Source organism: Vipera ursinii (assembly GCF_947247035.1).
Source record: "Vipera ursinii genome assembly, chromosome: 1".
Taxonomy (NCBI): Eukaryota; Metazoa; Chordata; class Lepidosauria; order Squamata; family Viperidae; genus Vipera; species Vipera ursinii.
The window spans coordinates 16,896,446-16,913,269 of NC_139512.1; the positions used below are offsets into that span (position 1 = coordinate 16,896,446).

A 16,824-nucleotide genomic window follows, 5' to 3' on the forward strand; every position below is an offset into this window, starting at 1 on the left:
GACCCCTTAATCCGCCCGGTCTTTCTTTGCCGGGGCTGAAGGAGCCCGGCCCTCCGCTTCCAAAGTTAGCCTCGGATTACGACGACGCGGAGGAGGAGGAGGAGGAGGAGGAGAGGTGGCCAGGCTGGGAGGCAGAAGCCGGCCGGCTCCCGGGCTGCGTCTCCCGCGGAGGGGATGGGTCCGGCCGGGGGTCCCTGCGGGCGCGCGCGCTGAGAGGCGGGCCGGGGGCGGCATGTGGGGGCGGCTCTCCCCCCGCCTGGGCCGGGCCTGGCGGAGGGTCAGGGCCTTCTGGCGGCAGAACGGGCTGCTGACCCTCTCCGTCCTCTCCGTGGTCACCGGCTGCCTGCTGGGCTTCCTGCTCCGCCTGCTGGAGCTCTCCCACCAGGTAGGGGGGCCGGAGGGGGCGGTCTGGGCTGTGCCGGGGGGGCTGCGGGGTCCCCGGCTGCTCTCCTCGCAGACGTTGCGCGACCCAACGAGGGGATGCCCTCAGCGCTGCTTCGCAGGACGAAGCCCTGGCCGGAAAACCGGCTCGCTCGCTTCCCTTCCGAAGCAGAGGAAGGGGCTCGGTCCTCGGGCGGCGCCCCCTTTTAGACCTCGGGCCTCCCCCCCCCGCCTCGTTTTCAGCGGAAGCCCCCCCCCCCATCCTAGGTCTGGAGAAATTGCCCACCCCTCTCCTGCCTAGTCAAGGCTCTGGTCTTCCCAGTTGCAATGTATGGCCGTGAAAGTTGGACCATAAGAAAGGCCGAGCGCCAAAGAATTGAGGCCTTTGAACTCTGGTGCTGGAGAAGACTCCTGCGAGTTCCTTGGACTGCAAGGCGATCAAACCGGTCAGTCCTAGAGGAGATCAATCCTGACTGCTCTTTAGAAGGCCAGATCCTGAAGCTGAAACTCAAATCCTTTGGCCACCTAATGAGAAGGAAGGACTCACTGGAGAAGAGCCTGATGCTTGGAAAGGTGGAGGGCAAGAGAAGAAGGGGACGACAGAGAAGGAGGTGGCTGGATGGTGTCACTGAAGCAGGAGGTGTGAGCTTAAAGGGACTCCAGAAGATGGTAGAGGACAGGAAGGCCTGGAGGAACGTTGTCCTTAGGGTCGCGATGGGTCGGACACAACTTCGCAGCTAGGAACATCAACAACTCCTGCCTCCATCCCCGCTCCCTGCGGCCGATCCCCGTCTCCAGGCGGAGGGGGCGAAGCCGCCTTGGGTGGTCTCAGACGTGGGGCAGAAGGTCCGGGGGGGGTCAAGGGGGGCACCAGGCAGCTGCACCTCTGGTCTGGGGGAGCTTTTCTGTCCCCAAGAGTCAGAGGGCAGGGCGGGGGGGGGGGGGGGTGGAATGGCACAGGGTGTGTGTGTTGAATAGTAACCAGTTGCGTGTTGGGCTCTTGTTTATTCAATTTATTTTTTCATTTATGAAATGTGATAGCTTAGCAGCACCCAGGAAAAACGACCCCCCCAGAATGCAGATGGTATATAGAATAAAATAGAGCTGGAAGGGACCTTGGAGGTCTTCTAGTCCAGCCCCCTGCTCAAGCGGGAGAAACTTATTCTGAGCCCAGCGTGCGAGTCTTTCTTCTCCAATCGAGCAGGTGGGCTAACATTTTTCAGACTTGAGAAACACACTGTCCACCTCAGATCAAAGCCACCTCGAGCTATTTATAACAAGAATAAAGGCGGGATTAAAAAGAAAAAAGAAAAATCTAAAACCAGGCCCGGTTGTGCAAAGGGGCGAGAAACGCCAGTCCGAGGCTGGCCAAATGCGATACGTTTCCTGCAAGATGGATAATCCCCAGCTTCCCTCTGCAGCCCCTCAGCGGTGCCGCCCTCCTTTACCTGCCCAAAATGACTGGATTTCTTAGTTTAGCGTTCAGTGTGGACCCAATCCCTGGTTAGTTTGTGGTTTGATGCAATGTGCTTTGTGAACTCCTTGACTTGGGTGAATTCAGGCCCAGTGTGTGCACCTACCTGGTTGGGGCACATGTGTATGAGGGGGTCTCTGGGGTGAGGGTGGGGGTGTGCTCCCGGGCATCCCCTCAAAGTCTCCAGCATTTGGAGTAGCCTGGTGGGCACAGGGCCCACCCCACCCCTGGCCCTTAAGAGAGAGGAACCCCCGTTTAGGATTGCTTTTCCAGCTGCATCCTTCTGAAAAATCCGTGCTGCTGGGCTTAGGATTTGGACTGGGGGGGGGAATCCTTCTGACTTTTTACAACACCAAAGAGAAAAAAAAACTCTGAACGAAAAGTTGGCAGGTACCCAGGAAGCGACACCCTCCATGCCCATGGCTAAAAGATGGGTGTGCTTAAAGGAAGTTTCTTAAGGAAATTTGGGGGGGGGGCTCTGGGTGGGGGAGGGGTGGCCTGGGCAGCTTCCCTAACTCAGGAGAGCTGGTGGCCGTTGGCCGGGATGTGGCAGCAGCCCCCCCTGCGTAGGTGCTTGGAAATGCACTTGAGATCCCCCCCACACACACTTTCCTGAAGTTGCTGAAAAAGTTTTGGGCCTCAGCTGCCTCTTGCTCCCTGCGGACCCCTCCCCTGCAGCCTCACCTGTTTACTTTCCGCCTGCAGGAGAAGCAGTACTTTTCCTTCCCCGGAGAACTGCTGATGAGGATGTTGAAGATGCTAATTTTGCCGCTCATCACCTCCAGGTGAGTGCCGCCCCCCCACCCCCCCACCCCTGGGGGACAGGGCAGGTGTGGGGGAGGCGGATCGCAGACACTCCTGGAGGGCTCCTGGAGGGCTGGTGTCGCCCAGCTTGCCAGCAGGAATAATTGCTACTTGGCATGGAAGAAGGCATGACTGCTGGGCAGCTGGGACTGCAAGTCACGCAAGCTCCCCCCTTGCGCCCCCAAGCAAAACTTTTGAATTGCAGGGCTGTGAAGTTCCTCCCAGCACAGCTGGTTTTGTTTTGTTCTGCAGCTGCAATCTCTGGGGGGGGGAGACGGAAATAAACTTGGTCAGACTTCAATCTGAGGCCAGGGCATCTGGAGGCCACCGGAGAGAGGGCAGGCCGGACTCTTGAGGGCCACGGCTGCTGGCCTAAGTCTATCGTTCGACCCCTGGTGACCCCAGCTTAGGGTGGGGGAATTGGCAGCCTTAGTCCAGTCAAGCTTGTCCACTGTAAGACAAGAGGACTTCACCTAGCTTCAGCTAGACTTCTAGAAAGCTTCAACTAACTTTTACATGGACTTCAACTAACTTCAACTAACCTCTACATAGACTTTAACTAACTTTAAGTAACATAAACTTCTACACGTCAGTTAAGTTCAACTAATCTTTACACAGACTTTAGCTAACTTCAACTAACCTCTACATAGACCTCTAGAAGACTTCAAATAACTTCCACACAGACTTTAACTAATCAGTTAACTTCTACACATTCTACACTTCAGCTAATTTCTACATATTCTAGACTTCAACTAACTTCTACAGAGACTTCTAGAAACCATCAACTAACTTCTACATGGACTTCAGCTAACTTCTACATATTCTAGACTTCAACTAACTTCAACTTTCTACATAGATTTCTAGAAAACTTCAGCTTAACTTCTACATAGACTGTAACTAACTTCAACTAACGTCAACATATTCTAGACTTCAACTAACTTCTACATAGACTTCTAGGAAACATTTTCAGCTAACGTCTACATGGACTTCAACTACCTTCCACTAGTGGTAACTTCTACGTAGACTTTTTAGAAAACTTCAACTATTTTCATCATAGACTTCAACTCTTCAACTAACGTCTACATAGGCTTTAACCAACTAGCTTCCACTAACTTCTACATAGACTTCTAGACTTCAGCTAACTTCCACTAATTTCTACATAGATTTCCAGAAAACCTTAACTAACTTCTACATAGCTGGCTGGGGAATTCTGGGAGTTGAAGTCCACTCGTCTTAAAGTGGCCAAGCTTGAAAGACACTGCGCTAATTCAGCCTTTAAGTTCAAAGATTCTTCTTTTTATTTTCCCACGCCAAAATCGTGGGAATTTCTGCCTCTGTTGCGACTCACTGCCGAATCCTCCTGTCCGAATTCAGGGCTGCACAATCCTTACGAGAAGCCGATCGATTCTTTCCTCCGGCTCAGTGGCCAGGCGTCCTCTGCCCGTCACCCATGGGGCCACTGAGTCAGGACTATGCTGGGGCGTTCTTTGTCCCCCCCCCCTCAACCCAAGCCAGTTTTCCCCAAATACTATGCAAGGAACGAAGCCTGCAGAGACCCACCCCGGTCTTATCCTGCCATGCCCAACCTTTGGAAACTGACCGGACCACGGCCAGAGGTTTCTGATTCGGAAACACACCAGGGCAGCTGGAGGTTGTAGAGCTGGGTGGCTGCAATAAAACACACCCCACTTATTTGGGTTCACAAGACCCAGAACAAACCAGCAAAGCTCCTTAAGGTCTGGGGTGGTGCCCTCCTGGTCTGCTGCTCTCACTGGCACCTTGTTACCCCCCCCCATCCAGCCCCTCCACGCCTTCACCTATAACTGTGAAGATGACGCAAGCATTTTTTTTTAGATTTTTTAAAAAAATCCTGCTTTATTATTTTTATAAATAAGTGAAGGCAACAAACGTACCTTATGCTCCTTCCTTTTCCTATTTTCCCTACCAAAAACAACCCTGTGAGGTGGGTTGGACTGAGAAAGAGGGACGAGCCCAGGATCACCCAGCTGGCTTCCATGCCTAAGGTGGCACTAGAACTCCCCGTCTCCTGGTAATTGGCCCAAAGTCACCCAGGTGGCTTCCATGCCTAAGGCGGGACTAGAACTCCCCGTCTCCTGGTAATTGGCCCAAAGTCACCCAGGTGGCTTCCATGCCTAAGGCGGGACTAGAACTCCCCGTCTCCTGGTGATTGGCCCAAAGTCACCCAGGTGGCTTCCATGCCTAAGGCGGGACTAGAACTCCCCGTCTCCTGGTAATTGGCCCAAAGTCACCCAGGTGGCTTCCATGCCTAAGGTGGCACTAGAACTCCCCGTCTCCTGGTAATTGGCCCAAAGTCACCCAGGTGGCTTCCATGCCTAAGGCGGGACTAGAACTCCCTGTCTCCTGGTAATTGGCCCAAAGTCACCCAGGTGGCTTCCATGCCTAAGGCGGGACTAGAACTCCCCGTCTCCTGGTGATTGGCCCAAAGTCACCCAGGTGGCTTCCATGCCTAAGGCGGGACTAGAACTCCCCGTCTCCTGGTAATTGGCCCAAAGTCACCCAGGTGGCTTCCATGCCTAAGGTGGCACTAGAACTCCCCGTCTCCTGGTAATTGGCCCAAAGTCACCCAGGTGGCTTCCATGCCTAAGGCGGGACTAGAACTCCCCGTCTCCTGGTGATTGGCCCAAAGTCACCCAGGTGGCTTCCATGCCTAAGGCGGGACTAGAACTCCCCGTCTCCTGGTAATTGGCCCAAAGTCACCCAGGTGGCTTCCATGCCTAAGGCGGGACTAGAACTCCCCGTCTCCTGGTGATTGGCCCAAAGTCAGCCAGCCGGCTTCCATGCCTAAGGCGGGACTAGAACTCCCCATCTCCTGGTTTCTAGCCTGGCGCCTTCTCCACTAGAGCATACTGGCTCTCTTTTGGCCTCACCCTCACCCCAGTTTGCCCCCAGGTTGCGCAGTCTCTTCCCGGGGGCAGAGCTGCCCGCTTCCCTTCAGCTCCGGGCGGGAGGGGGGGGTCTGTTCCCTCGGCCAGTCTCCCTTCTTAGTGTCCATCAGGTTTGACCCTGGGCAGCTTCTTGAGGTCAGCCGAGGTCTGCTACCTGCCATCCAGCCTGTGGGTCCACGTGCAAGTCCTCCGGGCAGGAGGGCTCCCCCCCACCCCCACCCCACTGCTTAGCGTCTTCCAATTAGCCACCCGGCCTGTCTTCCCCTAACGAGATCAGCCTCACCTCTGGAGATTAGTTCCGGCTGACGAAGGCCGATCGCCTGAGATGACCTGGATGCGGTCTCTCCCGTCCAAGCTTCAAGAAAAGCTACACGGGGGGGGGGGGCAGCTGGGAGTTTTTGTTTGTCTTGATTCATTTATTCCAGTCCTCTTGCCCCCCCACCCCACTTGAGACCCTTCCTGTGTCCCCTGTTCGGCACAGGGGCAGAAGTGGAGTTTTACAGAATCCCAGAGGTGGAAGGGACCCTGGAGGTCTTCTAGTCCATCCCTCTACTTAGGCAGGGGACCCTATGCCATCCAGACAAACGGAGGTCCAGTCTCTTCTTAAAATCCAGAGATGCCTGCGGAAAGCCCCCGGGAAGGACGTGGAGGCAGGGGGTCCGCCAGCCATGACCCAAAAAATCAAGAGCTGGAGTGCATCATCCTGGCCGCCATCTTGCCTTTTTTGACCTCACCTTGCTTACCACCTGAGACCTTGCTGTTCTTAGCAGGCAGAGGGGGGCAAACACCCCCCCAGCCCAGCTGGCCTTGCTCCCGTCCCCCATGCCGGTCTCTGCCCCACTGCAGCTTGATGTCCGGCTTGGCCACCATGGACTCCCGGGTCTGCGGCAAGATGGGCCTGCTGACCATCACCTACTACCTCTGGACCACCTTCATGGCCGTCACCACCGGCATCGTGCTGGTCCTCCTCATCCACCCCGGCGTGGCTGCCCAGAAGGAGGAGCACTCGGTGGGCAAAGTGGTGCTCAGCTCGGCCGACGCCCTGCTGGACCTCATCAGGTAGGCCCCCCCGGCCGCCCCTCCCTCGGCCCTGGGCGGCGGCGGGTTCAAGGCAGCGCTTCTTCAGCTTTGGACAGGGTTTACCTGGCAGCGGCCCAGGGGCATCGTGGAGGGAGGGCAGCGGCCCCGGGTGAGGCTGCGGGTTGACTGGGTGGCTGCTGGCCGAAGAAGGATTTACCCGTGGTTCTCGGCTACGGGTGCTGGCAGGTGCAGAGACCGAAGGCTGGAGACCGGGGGCCAAAGGGAAGGTGGTCTCCCTATGGAATGGCTCCAGTCGGCCTGCTCAAAAATTTATATAAAAAGGAAAGGAAAGGAAAGAAAAGAAAAGAAAAGAAGAAAAGAAAAGAAAGAAAGAAAGAAAGAAAGAAAGAAAGAAAGAAAGAAAGAAAGAAAGAAAGAAAGAAAGAAAGAAAGAAAGAGGAAGGAAGGAAGGAAGGAAGGAAGGAAGGAAGGAAGGAAGGAAGGAAGGAAGGAAAAGAAAGAAAAAGAGAAAGAAGAGGAAGGAAGGAAAGAAGGAAGGAAGGAAGGGTGAAGGGTTAACAGTGGTAGGGGTCTTCTATCGGGGTCCCTCAGCTTTAGAGGTGCGAGTGCCTGATTTCTTGAAAGGGTTGAGAAGCCGGGCTGAGTCTCTCACGGCTGGGCGGGGGTCAAATGGGGTCTCCTTCAGAGGGATCTTCAGTTGGGGCTCTGTATTGAGGCTCACCCCCACCCCCCACCCCTTTGAAAAAAGGGGCCTGGCCCGATTGTCCCACGGCGGTCAAGGAGATTCAGGCAATTCAAATGACTATGAAGATTTATTGCAAGCTGAAGCTCACTACAAGAATCTGATCTACTAACGGTCAAGGGAAACGGGCGCTCAGGTGTCCGTGGAGGTTCTCAGTCCTGCAGGTCAGGATTGTCCCGAGGATGCTTTTTCAGGAGGCAGCTGGGCTTCTTTAAAGACGTTTTGCTTCTCACCCAGGAAGCTTCTTCAGCTCTGACTGGATGGCGAGGAAGGGAAGCTGGTCATTTGCCTCCATTTAGAGAGGCCACCTGGAGGTTTACCTGTGTCCTCACCTGCCTAGCGCAAATGGGTGTGTGAAGGGACACAGGGCAGAAAACATCCTGCAGCCAAGAAGCCCCCAGACCCATTTGCACCGCTCAGCTGACCCTGAGGACACAGACAAGCCTCCAGGTGGCCTCAACAACCCTCTAAAAGGAGGCAAATGACCGACTGTCTGCAAGGAGTATAAATCCTTCCCTTTCCCGCCATCCATTCAGAGCGGAAAAAGCTTCTGGGATGAGAAGCGAAACGTCTTCAAGGGAAAAGTAATAAAGTCCAGTTGCCTCCTTTAAAAAAAAGGCATTCAAGGTGGGCTGAAAGTAGAGCCCTTGTGGGCGTGAAGAGACTCGAGACTAATGGCATGTTTCACACACACACATGCACGCACACACACACACACGTCCTCGGGCTCAGCCTGGCCATCTGCTACACCCACTCCTCTTTCTGTTGTCTTCTGCAGAAATATGTTCCCTTCCAACCTGGTGGAGGCTTCGTTCCAGCAGGTGAGCTCCAGGCCCAGGCTGGCCTCTTTTCGCTCTGGGGCCTCAATGGCCGTCCGCTGGGATTTGGGGGTGGCCTATAGGGTCCTGGATGGAGAGGGGGGCCCTAGAGGTCATCTAGTCCACCTCCCATCCCAGTGGAGGAATCCAGCCTCTTTCTGACAGGTGCCTCTGTCGGATATGTTGGATATGACACAGGGGAGCCTGCCACCCCCTCCCTCCCTCCCCTCCTCCTCCCTCCCTCTCTCCTTCATCATCATCAGCCCGGATGAAGGGCTGGTGCCAGGATCAGTGTGGAGGGCGAGGGAGGAGGGGGGCCCTGGACCCCTTTGCAGCCCCCGGTGCCTTTACTTCTAAGGCTGCAAGCCTAAAAGAGGATTTCCAGCACAAAACGCCTGCCAATCTCCCCGCTTGCTTCGCTCCCAGTACCGGACTGTCCTCGTCCCCGTGCTGAAATCCCCCGGCGTCCCGAAGAAGGCCGGCACGTCCCTCAGCTTCATTTACTTGGTGCCCGATCCCGGGAACCCAGAGATCCAGCGTCCCGTCCTGCTGGAGATCACGCCCTCGCCGGAAATGATCTACGACGCCCTTCCTGGCAACAACAACGAAATGAACGTCTTGGGCATCGTCCTCTTCTCGGCCACAGTCGGTGCGTGGTCACTGCTGGGGGGGGCAGGGCAGCCCCCCGACTCTGGGGTCCCTGGGGACGGGAATGGGGGATGCCCCTTTTCTCCCCCCTCCCCAAAAGAAGCGCCATGAAAACACCAGGGGAGAGTTGCCAGTCAATCCAAATGATCCTCAATCAGTATAGATTTAGAAGGGACTTTGGAGGTCATCTAGTCCAACCCCAACTCAGCCAGGAGACCCTATACCAGGCATCCCCAACCCCAGTCTGTGGACCGGTACCGGGCCGTGTCATGCCAGCAACCGGTCCACACAAGCAAAGTCCCATCCACGGGATGCAGACAGCACACAACACCACACACCCTCCAGTCTGCAGAAAACCTCTCTCCATGGAACCGTCCCTGGTGCCCAAAGGTTGGGGACCTCTGCCCTATCCCATTCTGGACAAATGACTGTCCATTTCCTTCTTTAAAACCTCCAGTGACGGAGCGCCCACAACGTCTGAAGGTCTTCTAGTCCAACCCCTTGATCAAGCAGCAGACCCTCTACCCAGTTTTTCCAAATGGTGGTCCAGTCTCTTCTTGAAAGCCTCCAGTATTGGAGCACCCACAACTTCTGGTGGCAAGCTGTTCCACTGGTCAATTGTCCTCACTGTTAGGAAGTTTCTCCTCAATTCCAGGTTGCTTCTCTCCTTGATTAGTTTCCATCCATCATTTCCTGTCCTGCCTTCAGGTGCTTTGAGAATAGGTTGAAACCCCTTCCTCTTCTTTGTGGAAGCCCCTCAAATACTGGAACTCTGCTATCATGTCTCCCCTCGTCCTTCTATTCTCTAGACTGGCCATTCCCAAATCCTGCAGCTGTTTTTTGTATATTTTTGTCTCCAGGCCTTTAATTATCTTAGTTGCTCTTCTCTGCACTGTTTCTAGTGCAGGGCTTTTCAACCAGTGGTACGGGTACCACCTGTGGTACATTGGCACCCGGCAGGTGGTACGCGACCATCCTAGAGAAGTGGTAGCATGGGAGGGGAATGAGCTGAACCGGTGGCAGCACCGCACAAGCCTGAGCGAGAGACGGCTGGAGCTGCAGGGCTGTTGGGGCTCAGCAGAAGAGCCAGGATCAGTGATTCCTCGGGGCTGTCAGGGCTCAGCGGAAGCGCCAGGATCAGCACCAGGCTCCAGCTGGAGCTCAGTACTGATCCTGGCGCTTCTGCTGAGCCCAGAAGAAGCGCCGATCAGCTGGAATGTTGCAGCATCTCCAGGATCATGTGATTTACATTCAGATGCTTGGCAACTGATTCCTATTTACGACGGTCACAGTGTCCCAAAACCTGCTGCAACCACCCAGCAGAGGGGGGGGAATAAAAACCAAACACCCCCCACCCCACCCCCACTGCCAATCCTCAACAGAAATGCTCACAACAATGAAAACCTCGGACAGGAGGAAGAGCGCAATCTGGTGGGCAGGCAGGTGTCTTGCTCGGCTGTGGCTCTGGGGGGGCACTTTTTTCAGTGCCATTGTAACTTCAAACAGTCACTAAGCGAACCATTGTAAGTCGAGGACTGCCTGTAGTTCATCACTTTTTTCCTTTTTTTTCTCATCAAGTTTTTGACACCTTGCTCGGTGACTGGTGGCACTCGGATGTTGCCGTACGGAACGGGGAAGCAGAGCTGGAAGGGACCTCGGAGGTCTTCTAGTCCGACCCCTTGCCTGTCTCCTCCCAGCCTGGAGGTCACATCCTAGAAGCTATGCTGGTGGGGATTATGGGTGCTGAGGTGCGACGTTCCTTGAGGGTTGGTAGGGTGGTTGATGCAGATATGCCCAAGGAAGGCCGTTTTCCAGTCACCCCGGAATCGTACGCCTTGCGTGGGTAGCTCTTCACAATGGAGGGGGGGCCCTTTGGGGGCTGTTCACCTCTGCAAGACGCGTGGCCTTTCCGTGGCTGGGACGGTGGAAGAGAATTGCCTTTTCTTCCTTCCGGCCTGGCTTTCCTCTTCTCTTGAGCAGCAGCTCGGGACTCCTGGTGGTCCCCCCTCCGTAATGGGAACCTGCTTCTCCTTTCAGGGCTCCTCCTGGGCAAGATGGGGGAGCGTGGGGCCCCCCTGGTTAACGTGTGCCAGTGCCTGAACGAGGCCGTGATGAAGATCGTGGCCATGGCGACGTGGTAAGGCCGAGCCCCCAGGCCAAGCAGCCTTGCCCCCGGCCCTGCAACTGGCAGCCGGCTTGAGAGTCCGCCCTGCCAGCCTTTCCAGCCCCCCCCCCAGGGCTCCTGGTCACGACGGGGGTGTCGGCCACGGACCTGAAAGTGGGGAGAAGGCTGGGGGAGCCCCTTTGATTGGGGGCTGCAAGGTCAGCTTGCGGAAACTGTCCACTCGCTCCTCGTGCAGTGCCAGTCCTTATCAGAGCTGGTGCCCAGCTGTAAATGCTTCTGCCCCTGCCAGGGAGGAGCGTGCCAGGCAGGCACACCGAGGTGGTGTGGGAAAGGGAGACCCTGAAACGTCCCTGGTTTTGCCTGGAGAAATTCCCGGGGAGTTCCCATCCCCCCACCTTCTGGCAAACTGTGCAACCTTCAGGGCAGGAAGAGGCATCATCTTACCTCTCAGAGGATCCAGAAAAGGAGGAGGGGGAGGGGGAGGGAAGGGGAGGGAGTGTGGGGGAGGACAGGGACAGGAGAGGGAGGAGAAGATGAGGGGGAAGGAGAGGGAGGAGGAGAAGGACAGGAGGAAGGGAAGAAGAGAGGAGAGGGACAGCAGGAGAGGGAGGAGAAGGAGAGGGAGGAGAGGGACAGGAGGAGGGGAAGAGGAGGAGAAGGAGAGGGAGGAGGAAGAGGAGAGGGAGAGGGAGGAGGAAGAGGAGAAGGAGAGGGAGGAGAAGATGAGGGGGAAGGAGAGGGACAGGAGGAGAAGGACAGGAGGAAGGGAAGAAGAGAGGAGAGGGACAGCAGGAGAGGGAGGAGAAGGAGAGGGACAGGAGGAGAAGGAAAGGGGAGGGGGAGAGGACAGGAGGAGAAGGAGAGGGAGGAGGAAGAGGAGAAGGAGAGGGAGGAGGAGGAGAAGCAGAAGCTGCTCTGAGGTCTTTGGGCCACCAGATGGTCCTGGACCTCAGGGCAGCTGTTGAAGGCTCTCTGGCCTGGATCAGCCCCCCCTCTCCCTCCTGGGACCCCTAGCCGAGCCCCTCCGCCTCTGCCTTCCTCCCCAGGGATCCGGCCTCACCTCCCACCCATCCCAGGGGGCAAATCAGAGGGGCTCCCCCTCCTGGCAGCCCCCCCCCTTAGCCAATTCCTCTGCCTCCCCGTGCAGGTACTTCCCTTTTGGGATCGTCTTCTTGATCGCCGGGAAGATCCTGGAGATGGAAAACCCGGCGTTGACTGTCCAGAAACTGGGTCTCTACGCCATGACGGTGGTGACCGGGCTGGCCATCCATGCCCTTTGCGTCCTGCCCCTCCTCTTCCTCATCTTGACCCGGAAAAACCCCTTCCCCTTCATCCGGGGGATCCTCCAAGCCCTGCTGATCGCCCTGGCCACTTCCTCCAGGTACGGAGCCCGTCAGGAGAAGCCAGCTGGGGCGGGGGGGGGGGGTCAAACGGGCTGTGGGGGTCCCTTTGGTGTCCTCTGCTTCCCACGGGGCGGGGTGGGCACAAGGCTGCCCGCTTGAAGGACCCAGCAGCCTAGGAAGCCTCCGGCATCTCCAAGGGCAGCAAACGGAGAGACCTGGCACCACTGCTTATTCATCGCTCTGACAGTCATTCAGTGGAGCTCCCCTGTCCAGAGGCAGTTTACCTGCCAAAGCCAGATCCCGGGGACAGATGTGAAAGGAGGCCCCACCAAGCTCTTGTCCAAGGGCGGCACTTCTGGGAGTATCTCAGTAGAACATCAAGAGGAAGAGGCAGCTGGCCGGGTGCCATTGGTCTCCTCCCTGTAAAGTCGTTGGAAGGGACCTTGGAGGTCTTCTAGTCCAACCCCTTGATCAAGCAGGAGATCCTCTACCCAGTTTTTCCAAATGGTTGTCCAGTCTCTTCTTGAAAGCCTCCAGTGTTGGAGCACCCACAACTTCTGGTGGCAAGTGGTTCCCCTGGTTAATTGTCCTCACTGTCAGGAAGTTTCTCCTTAGTTCCAGGTTGCTTCTCTCCTTGATTGGTTTCCATCCGTTGCTTCTTGTCCTGCCTTCAGGTGCTCTGGAGAATAATTTGTCACACACACACCCTCTTCTTTGGGGCAGCCCCTCAAACATTGGAATCCCACTACGATGTCACCCTTCTTTTCATTGGTCCTTCCAACCCCTTGAAGCTCTTGCAGAGGAGTTTCAAGCGGGGGTGAGGTGTGTGTGTGTGGGGGGGGTAACTTTTGGTTTTCCACTTCATGCCAGGGGACTTCCCCACAGTTCGCATGTTCGCGTGTCTTCAAGGCATCTGAACATGCTAGGAAGCATCAGGGTTTGGTATCTTGAGGATGGAGGGTTCAGACACACAGACATTTTCCGAGCCGCCTTCTGCCTGCGCAGTTGTGTTGATGACACTGCCTGTTTTCCTCCCTGGTTGTTTCTGTTGTGTGCCTCCCCCCCACCCTTTCTCTCAGTGCTGGGGGAGTGGGCTTCCTCTAATAAGCAGCCCCCCTCTCTCCCAGCTCAGCCACGCTGCCCATCACCCTGCGGTGTCTTCTGGAGAATAACCGGATCGACAAACGAATCGTCCGCTTCATCCTGCCGGTTGGTGCCACGATCAACATGGACGGGACGGCGCTCTACGAGGCGGTGGCCGCCATCTTCATCGCCCAGGTGAACGAGTACGACCTCGACCTGGGACAGCTCATCACCATCAGGTAAGGACTGAATTCTCCTCGGCCCTTTGACGGTTCAGACGCCGCTGCCGCCATGTTTAGCTGCGGTCAGTCATCGTGGCCGTGTCGGAACCAGGGTCCTCCTGCTTCACTTAAGGGGGCAAGGTGAAGAAGAGTGGGTGGCCAGATGTTGTGAGCTCAAGTGGAGTGGGGAACATCTCGGGAACCAGCAACCAGAACAACTCCGAGAATGGAAAATTTATTTATTGTTGATCACCTCTAATACAAGAAACTTCCCTTGGGAAAAGCAGATACAGACCAAAGGATTGGGCCGCAAATGTTTCCTCCAAACGGACACTAAACTGGGCTGTCTTTTTACTCCCACTATCAGAACCATGTTATTAACTTAACAACTGTGGTTATTCGACTGCAATGCCACCCCTTGGCCATTTGTACCCCCTCCGCAAACACCGCTGGCGGCCACTGTGTCTTGTTACCCAGGCTTAGGAGTTCATATAATGTGATTCGATGTAAATAGGGGTCCCCACGGACACTGTTTGGGGGTGAAGACGCTGGAAGGCTTCACTGGGAGAAGAAGAGAGAAGCCCCCCCCAGGCTAACCAGAAACATAGCGGAGGGATCTTTGGGGTGATGGTGTTACATGTGCATTGGTTAGCTGTGGCTTGGCTGACTGCCTAGGCCAGGGGTCCTCAAACGTGGCCCTTTTATGACTTGTGGACTTCAACTCCCAGAATTCCTCAGCCAGCTGGCTGAGGAATTCTGGGAGTTGAAGTCCACAAGTCATAAAAAGGCCTTGGTTCCCCCATGCTGGCTGAGGGATTCTGGGAGTTGAAGTCCACAAGTCATAAAAAGGCCTTGGTTCCCCCATGCTGGCTGAGGGATTCTGGGAGTTGAAGTCCACAAGTCATAAAAAGGCCTTGGTTCCCCCATGCTGGCTGAGGGATTCTGGGAGTTGAAGTCCACAAGTCATAAAAAGGCCTTGGTTCCCCCATGCTGGCTGAGGGATTCTGGGAGTTGAAGTCCACAAGTCATAAAAAGGCCTTGGTTCCCCCATGCTGGCTGAGGGATTCTGGGAGTTGAAGTCCACAAGTCATAAAAGGGCCAAGTTTGAGGACCCCTGGCCTAGGTGAGGGCTGAGCTTTCCCTGGCTGGGCTCCAAGGCAGGGGTCCGAGCAGGAGTGCTGGGGGTCTCCCCCTGGCACGGCTGTCCTCTGCTTTCTCTCCACCCCCCACAGCATCACCGCCACGGCCGCCAGCATCGGGGCCGCTGGGATCCCCCAGTCGGGCCTGGTCACCATGGTCATCGTGCTCACCTCCGTCGGCCTCCCCACTGAAGACATCACGCTGATCATCGCTATTGACTGGGCCCTGTGAGTGTTCCTCCCCCTTCCCCTTCCGGCTGCTCGTCTCGGACAGACCCCCCCCGGGTGGGAGGAGAAGGGATGTCCGTGCTCTCTGAGCCAGGCGTCGACTCGCAGTCGTTCCGTGACCCAACTAGGTAACGTCATCAGTGTAAATGGGTAGCAGAGCCCACACTGAGGATGTCCACAAGTGGATGGACGATGAAATGTCTGCAAGTAAAAGAACCAAGAACTAACTTTCTTTCTTTCTTTCTTTCTTTCTTTCTTTCTTTCTTTCTTTCTTTCTTTCTTTCTTTCTTTCTTTTTCTTTCTTTCTCTTTCTTTCTTTCTTTTTTCCTTTCTTTCTACTCTTCCTTCTTTTCTCCTTTCTTCTTTTTTATTCCTCTTTCTTTTTTCTTCTTTCTTTTTTCTGTCCTTCCTTCCTTCCTTCTTTCTTTCTTTATTTATTTATTTATTTATTTATTTATTTATTTATTTATTTATTTATTTATTTATTTATTTATTTATTTATTTATTTATTTTCCCCCATTCTGCATTTGTTTATCTACTTACTTATTTATTTATTGAATTTATTTGCCGCCCATCTCCTAACAAAAGACTCTGGGTGGCTTCCAGCATGTGCGTCAAAGTCCGGATCCAAAGCTTTGCATACACACACACACACACACCCAAATGCTTAATTCCTACAGATGCTCTTTTTCTAGCAAGGGGTGGACCCTGCAAGAAGGGGGTGGATTCATCCCCCCCACCCTCCGTTCAGCAGTGACTCCACAGAATATCTTGATTAATTGATACACATCTGCTCTTAAAACAGCTCACATCTCTGCTCTTAACGCGTTTGCCCCCCCAAAAGGGGTCCCGGGAACAGAAACAGGAGGTCCATAAACCTGCTTCCATCTTGCTGCGCCCTCCCCAGTGGGGGGTCTTTGAGGGGGGGTGTCTTCAGGCCAAAGGGACGGGGAATACAGGGTAGTTTTGGAAGCAACCCGGGGCTGGGGTGGTTTCTGACTGAGCCAAAGGTCTCCACAAGCTCCGGTTTAAAAAAACACAAGATGGCAGCCACCAATGTGTGAATGAAGCTCTGGCTGGTTTTTATGGGCCATCTTGATTTATTTGTTTTTTCTGGACTGTCCCTCACAGTCCCCTTGGCCTGAGCTCAGCTGATGACCAGCCTGGCAGGAAGCAGCACTGGGGCCTCTGGGAGAGCATCCCGAGCGGATGTGGGAACCCCAGATGTTCCCTCAAGGGGTCCTTCTGAAGGGGACGCTTTGGGGTTAGTTCCCTGCCTGCTGGGATCCCCTGCGCGGGAGGGATCCCCCACTGATTTCTCTGCACTTCCCTCCCCAGGGACCGCTTGCGCACCATGACCAACGTCCTGGGTGACGCGCTGGCCGCGGGAATCATAGCCCACATCTTCCGGAAGGAGTTTGCCCCAAAGGTAACCCCCCAAAAGCAGAGAGCAGAAGCTCCTGGAGCACCGAGGGAGGCGGCTGGTTTCCATTCACTTTCTCCTTTCTCTTCCCCCCCCAAAGGACCCCGTGAACGAGAGGCTGGTCTGGGCCGAGACCGCCTTTCCCCCACCTCAGGACCCCCTGGGGCAAGGGACGGAGGAGGCCCCGCCTGGACACAACGGCCACTGCATCTGCGAGGTGTGAAGGCCACAGCTGCCACCACCACCCACGAGATCATCCAAGGGGCCAGTGCCGTGGACACTCTGGGACCCCCACCCAGAAGCCCCGAAAGGGAAGAGCGAGGAAACCCACCCACCCACCCCATCCCTGATCCTCTCCAGAAATCCCCTTAGCTGAAGCCAAGGTCAGGGGCCACCAGACAGTGGTGGGATTCAAATAGGGGAACAA

General features: G+C 55.5%; 1 protein-coding gene across 1 annotated transcript; it reads left to right on the plus strand.

The window, feature by feature from the left end:
- Positions 1-229: 229 nt before the first annotated feature.
- LOC310641133 (excitatory amino acid transporter 5-like) lies at positions 230-16,620 on the plus strand (the record flags this gene model as incomplete). Its single annotated transcript, XM_083363937.1, has 11 exons — positions 230-385; positions 2,561-2,640; positions 6,433-6,645; positions 8,148-8,190; positions 8,614-8,836; positions 10,873-10,972; positions 12,108-12,341; positions 13,431-13,625; positions 14,840-14,974; positions 16,313-16,403; positions 16,498-16,620. The coding sequence occupies exons 1-11, from the start codon at positions 233-235 to the stop codon at positions 16,618-16,620; spliced, it is 1,590 nt and encodes a 529-aa protein (XP_083220063.1). The 5' UTR covers positions 230-232.
- Positions 16,621-16,824: the final 204 nt, after the last annotated feature.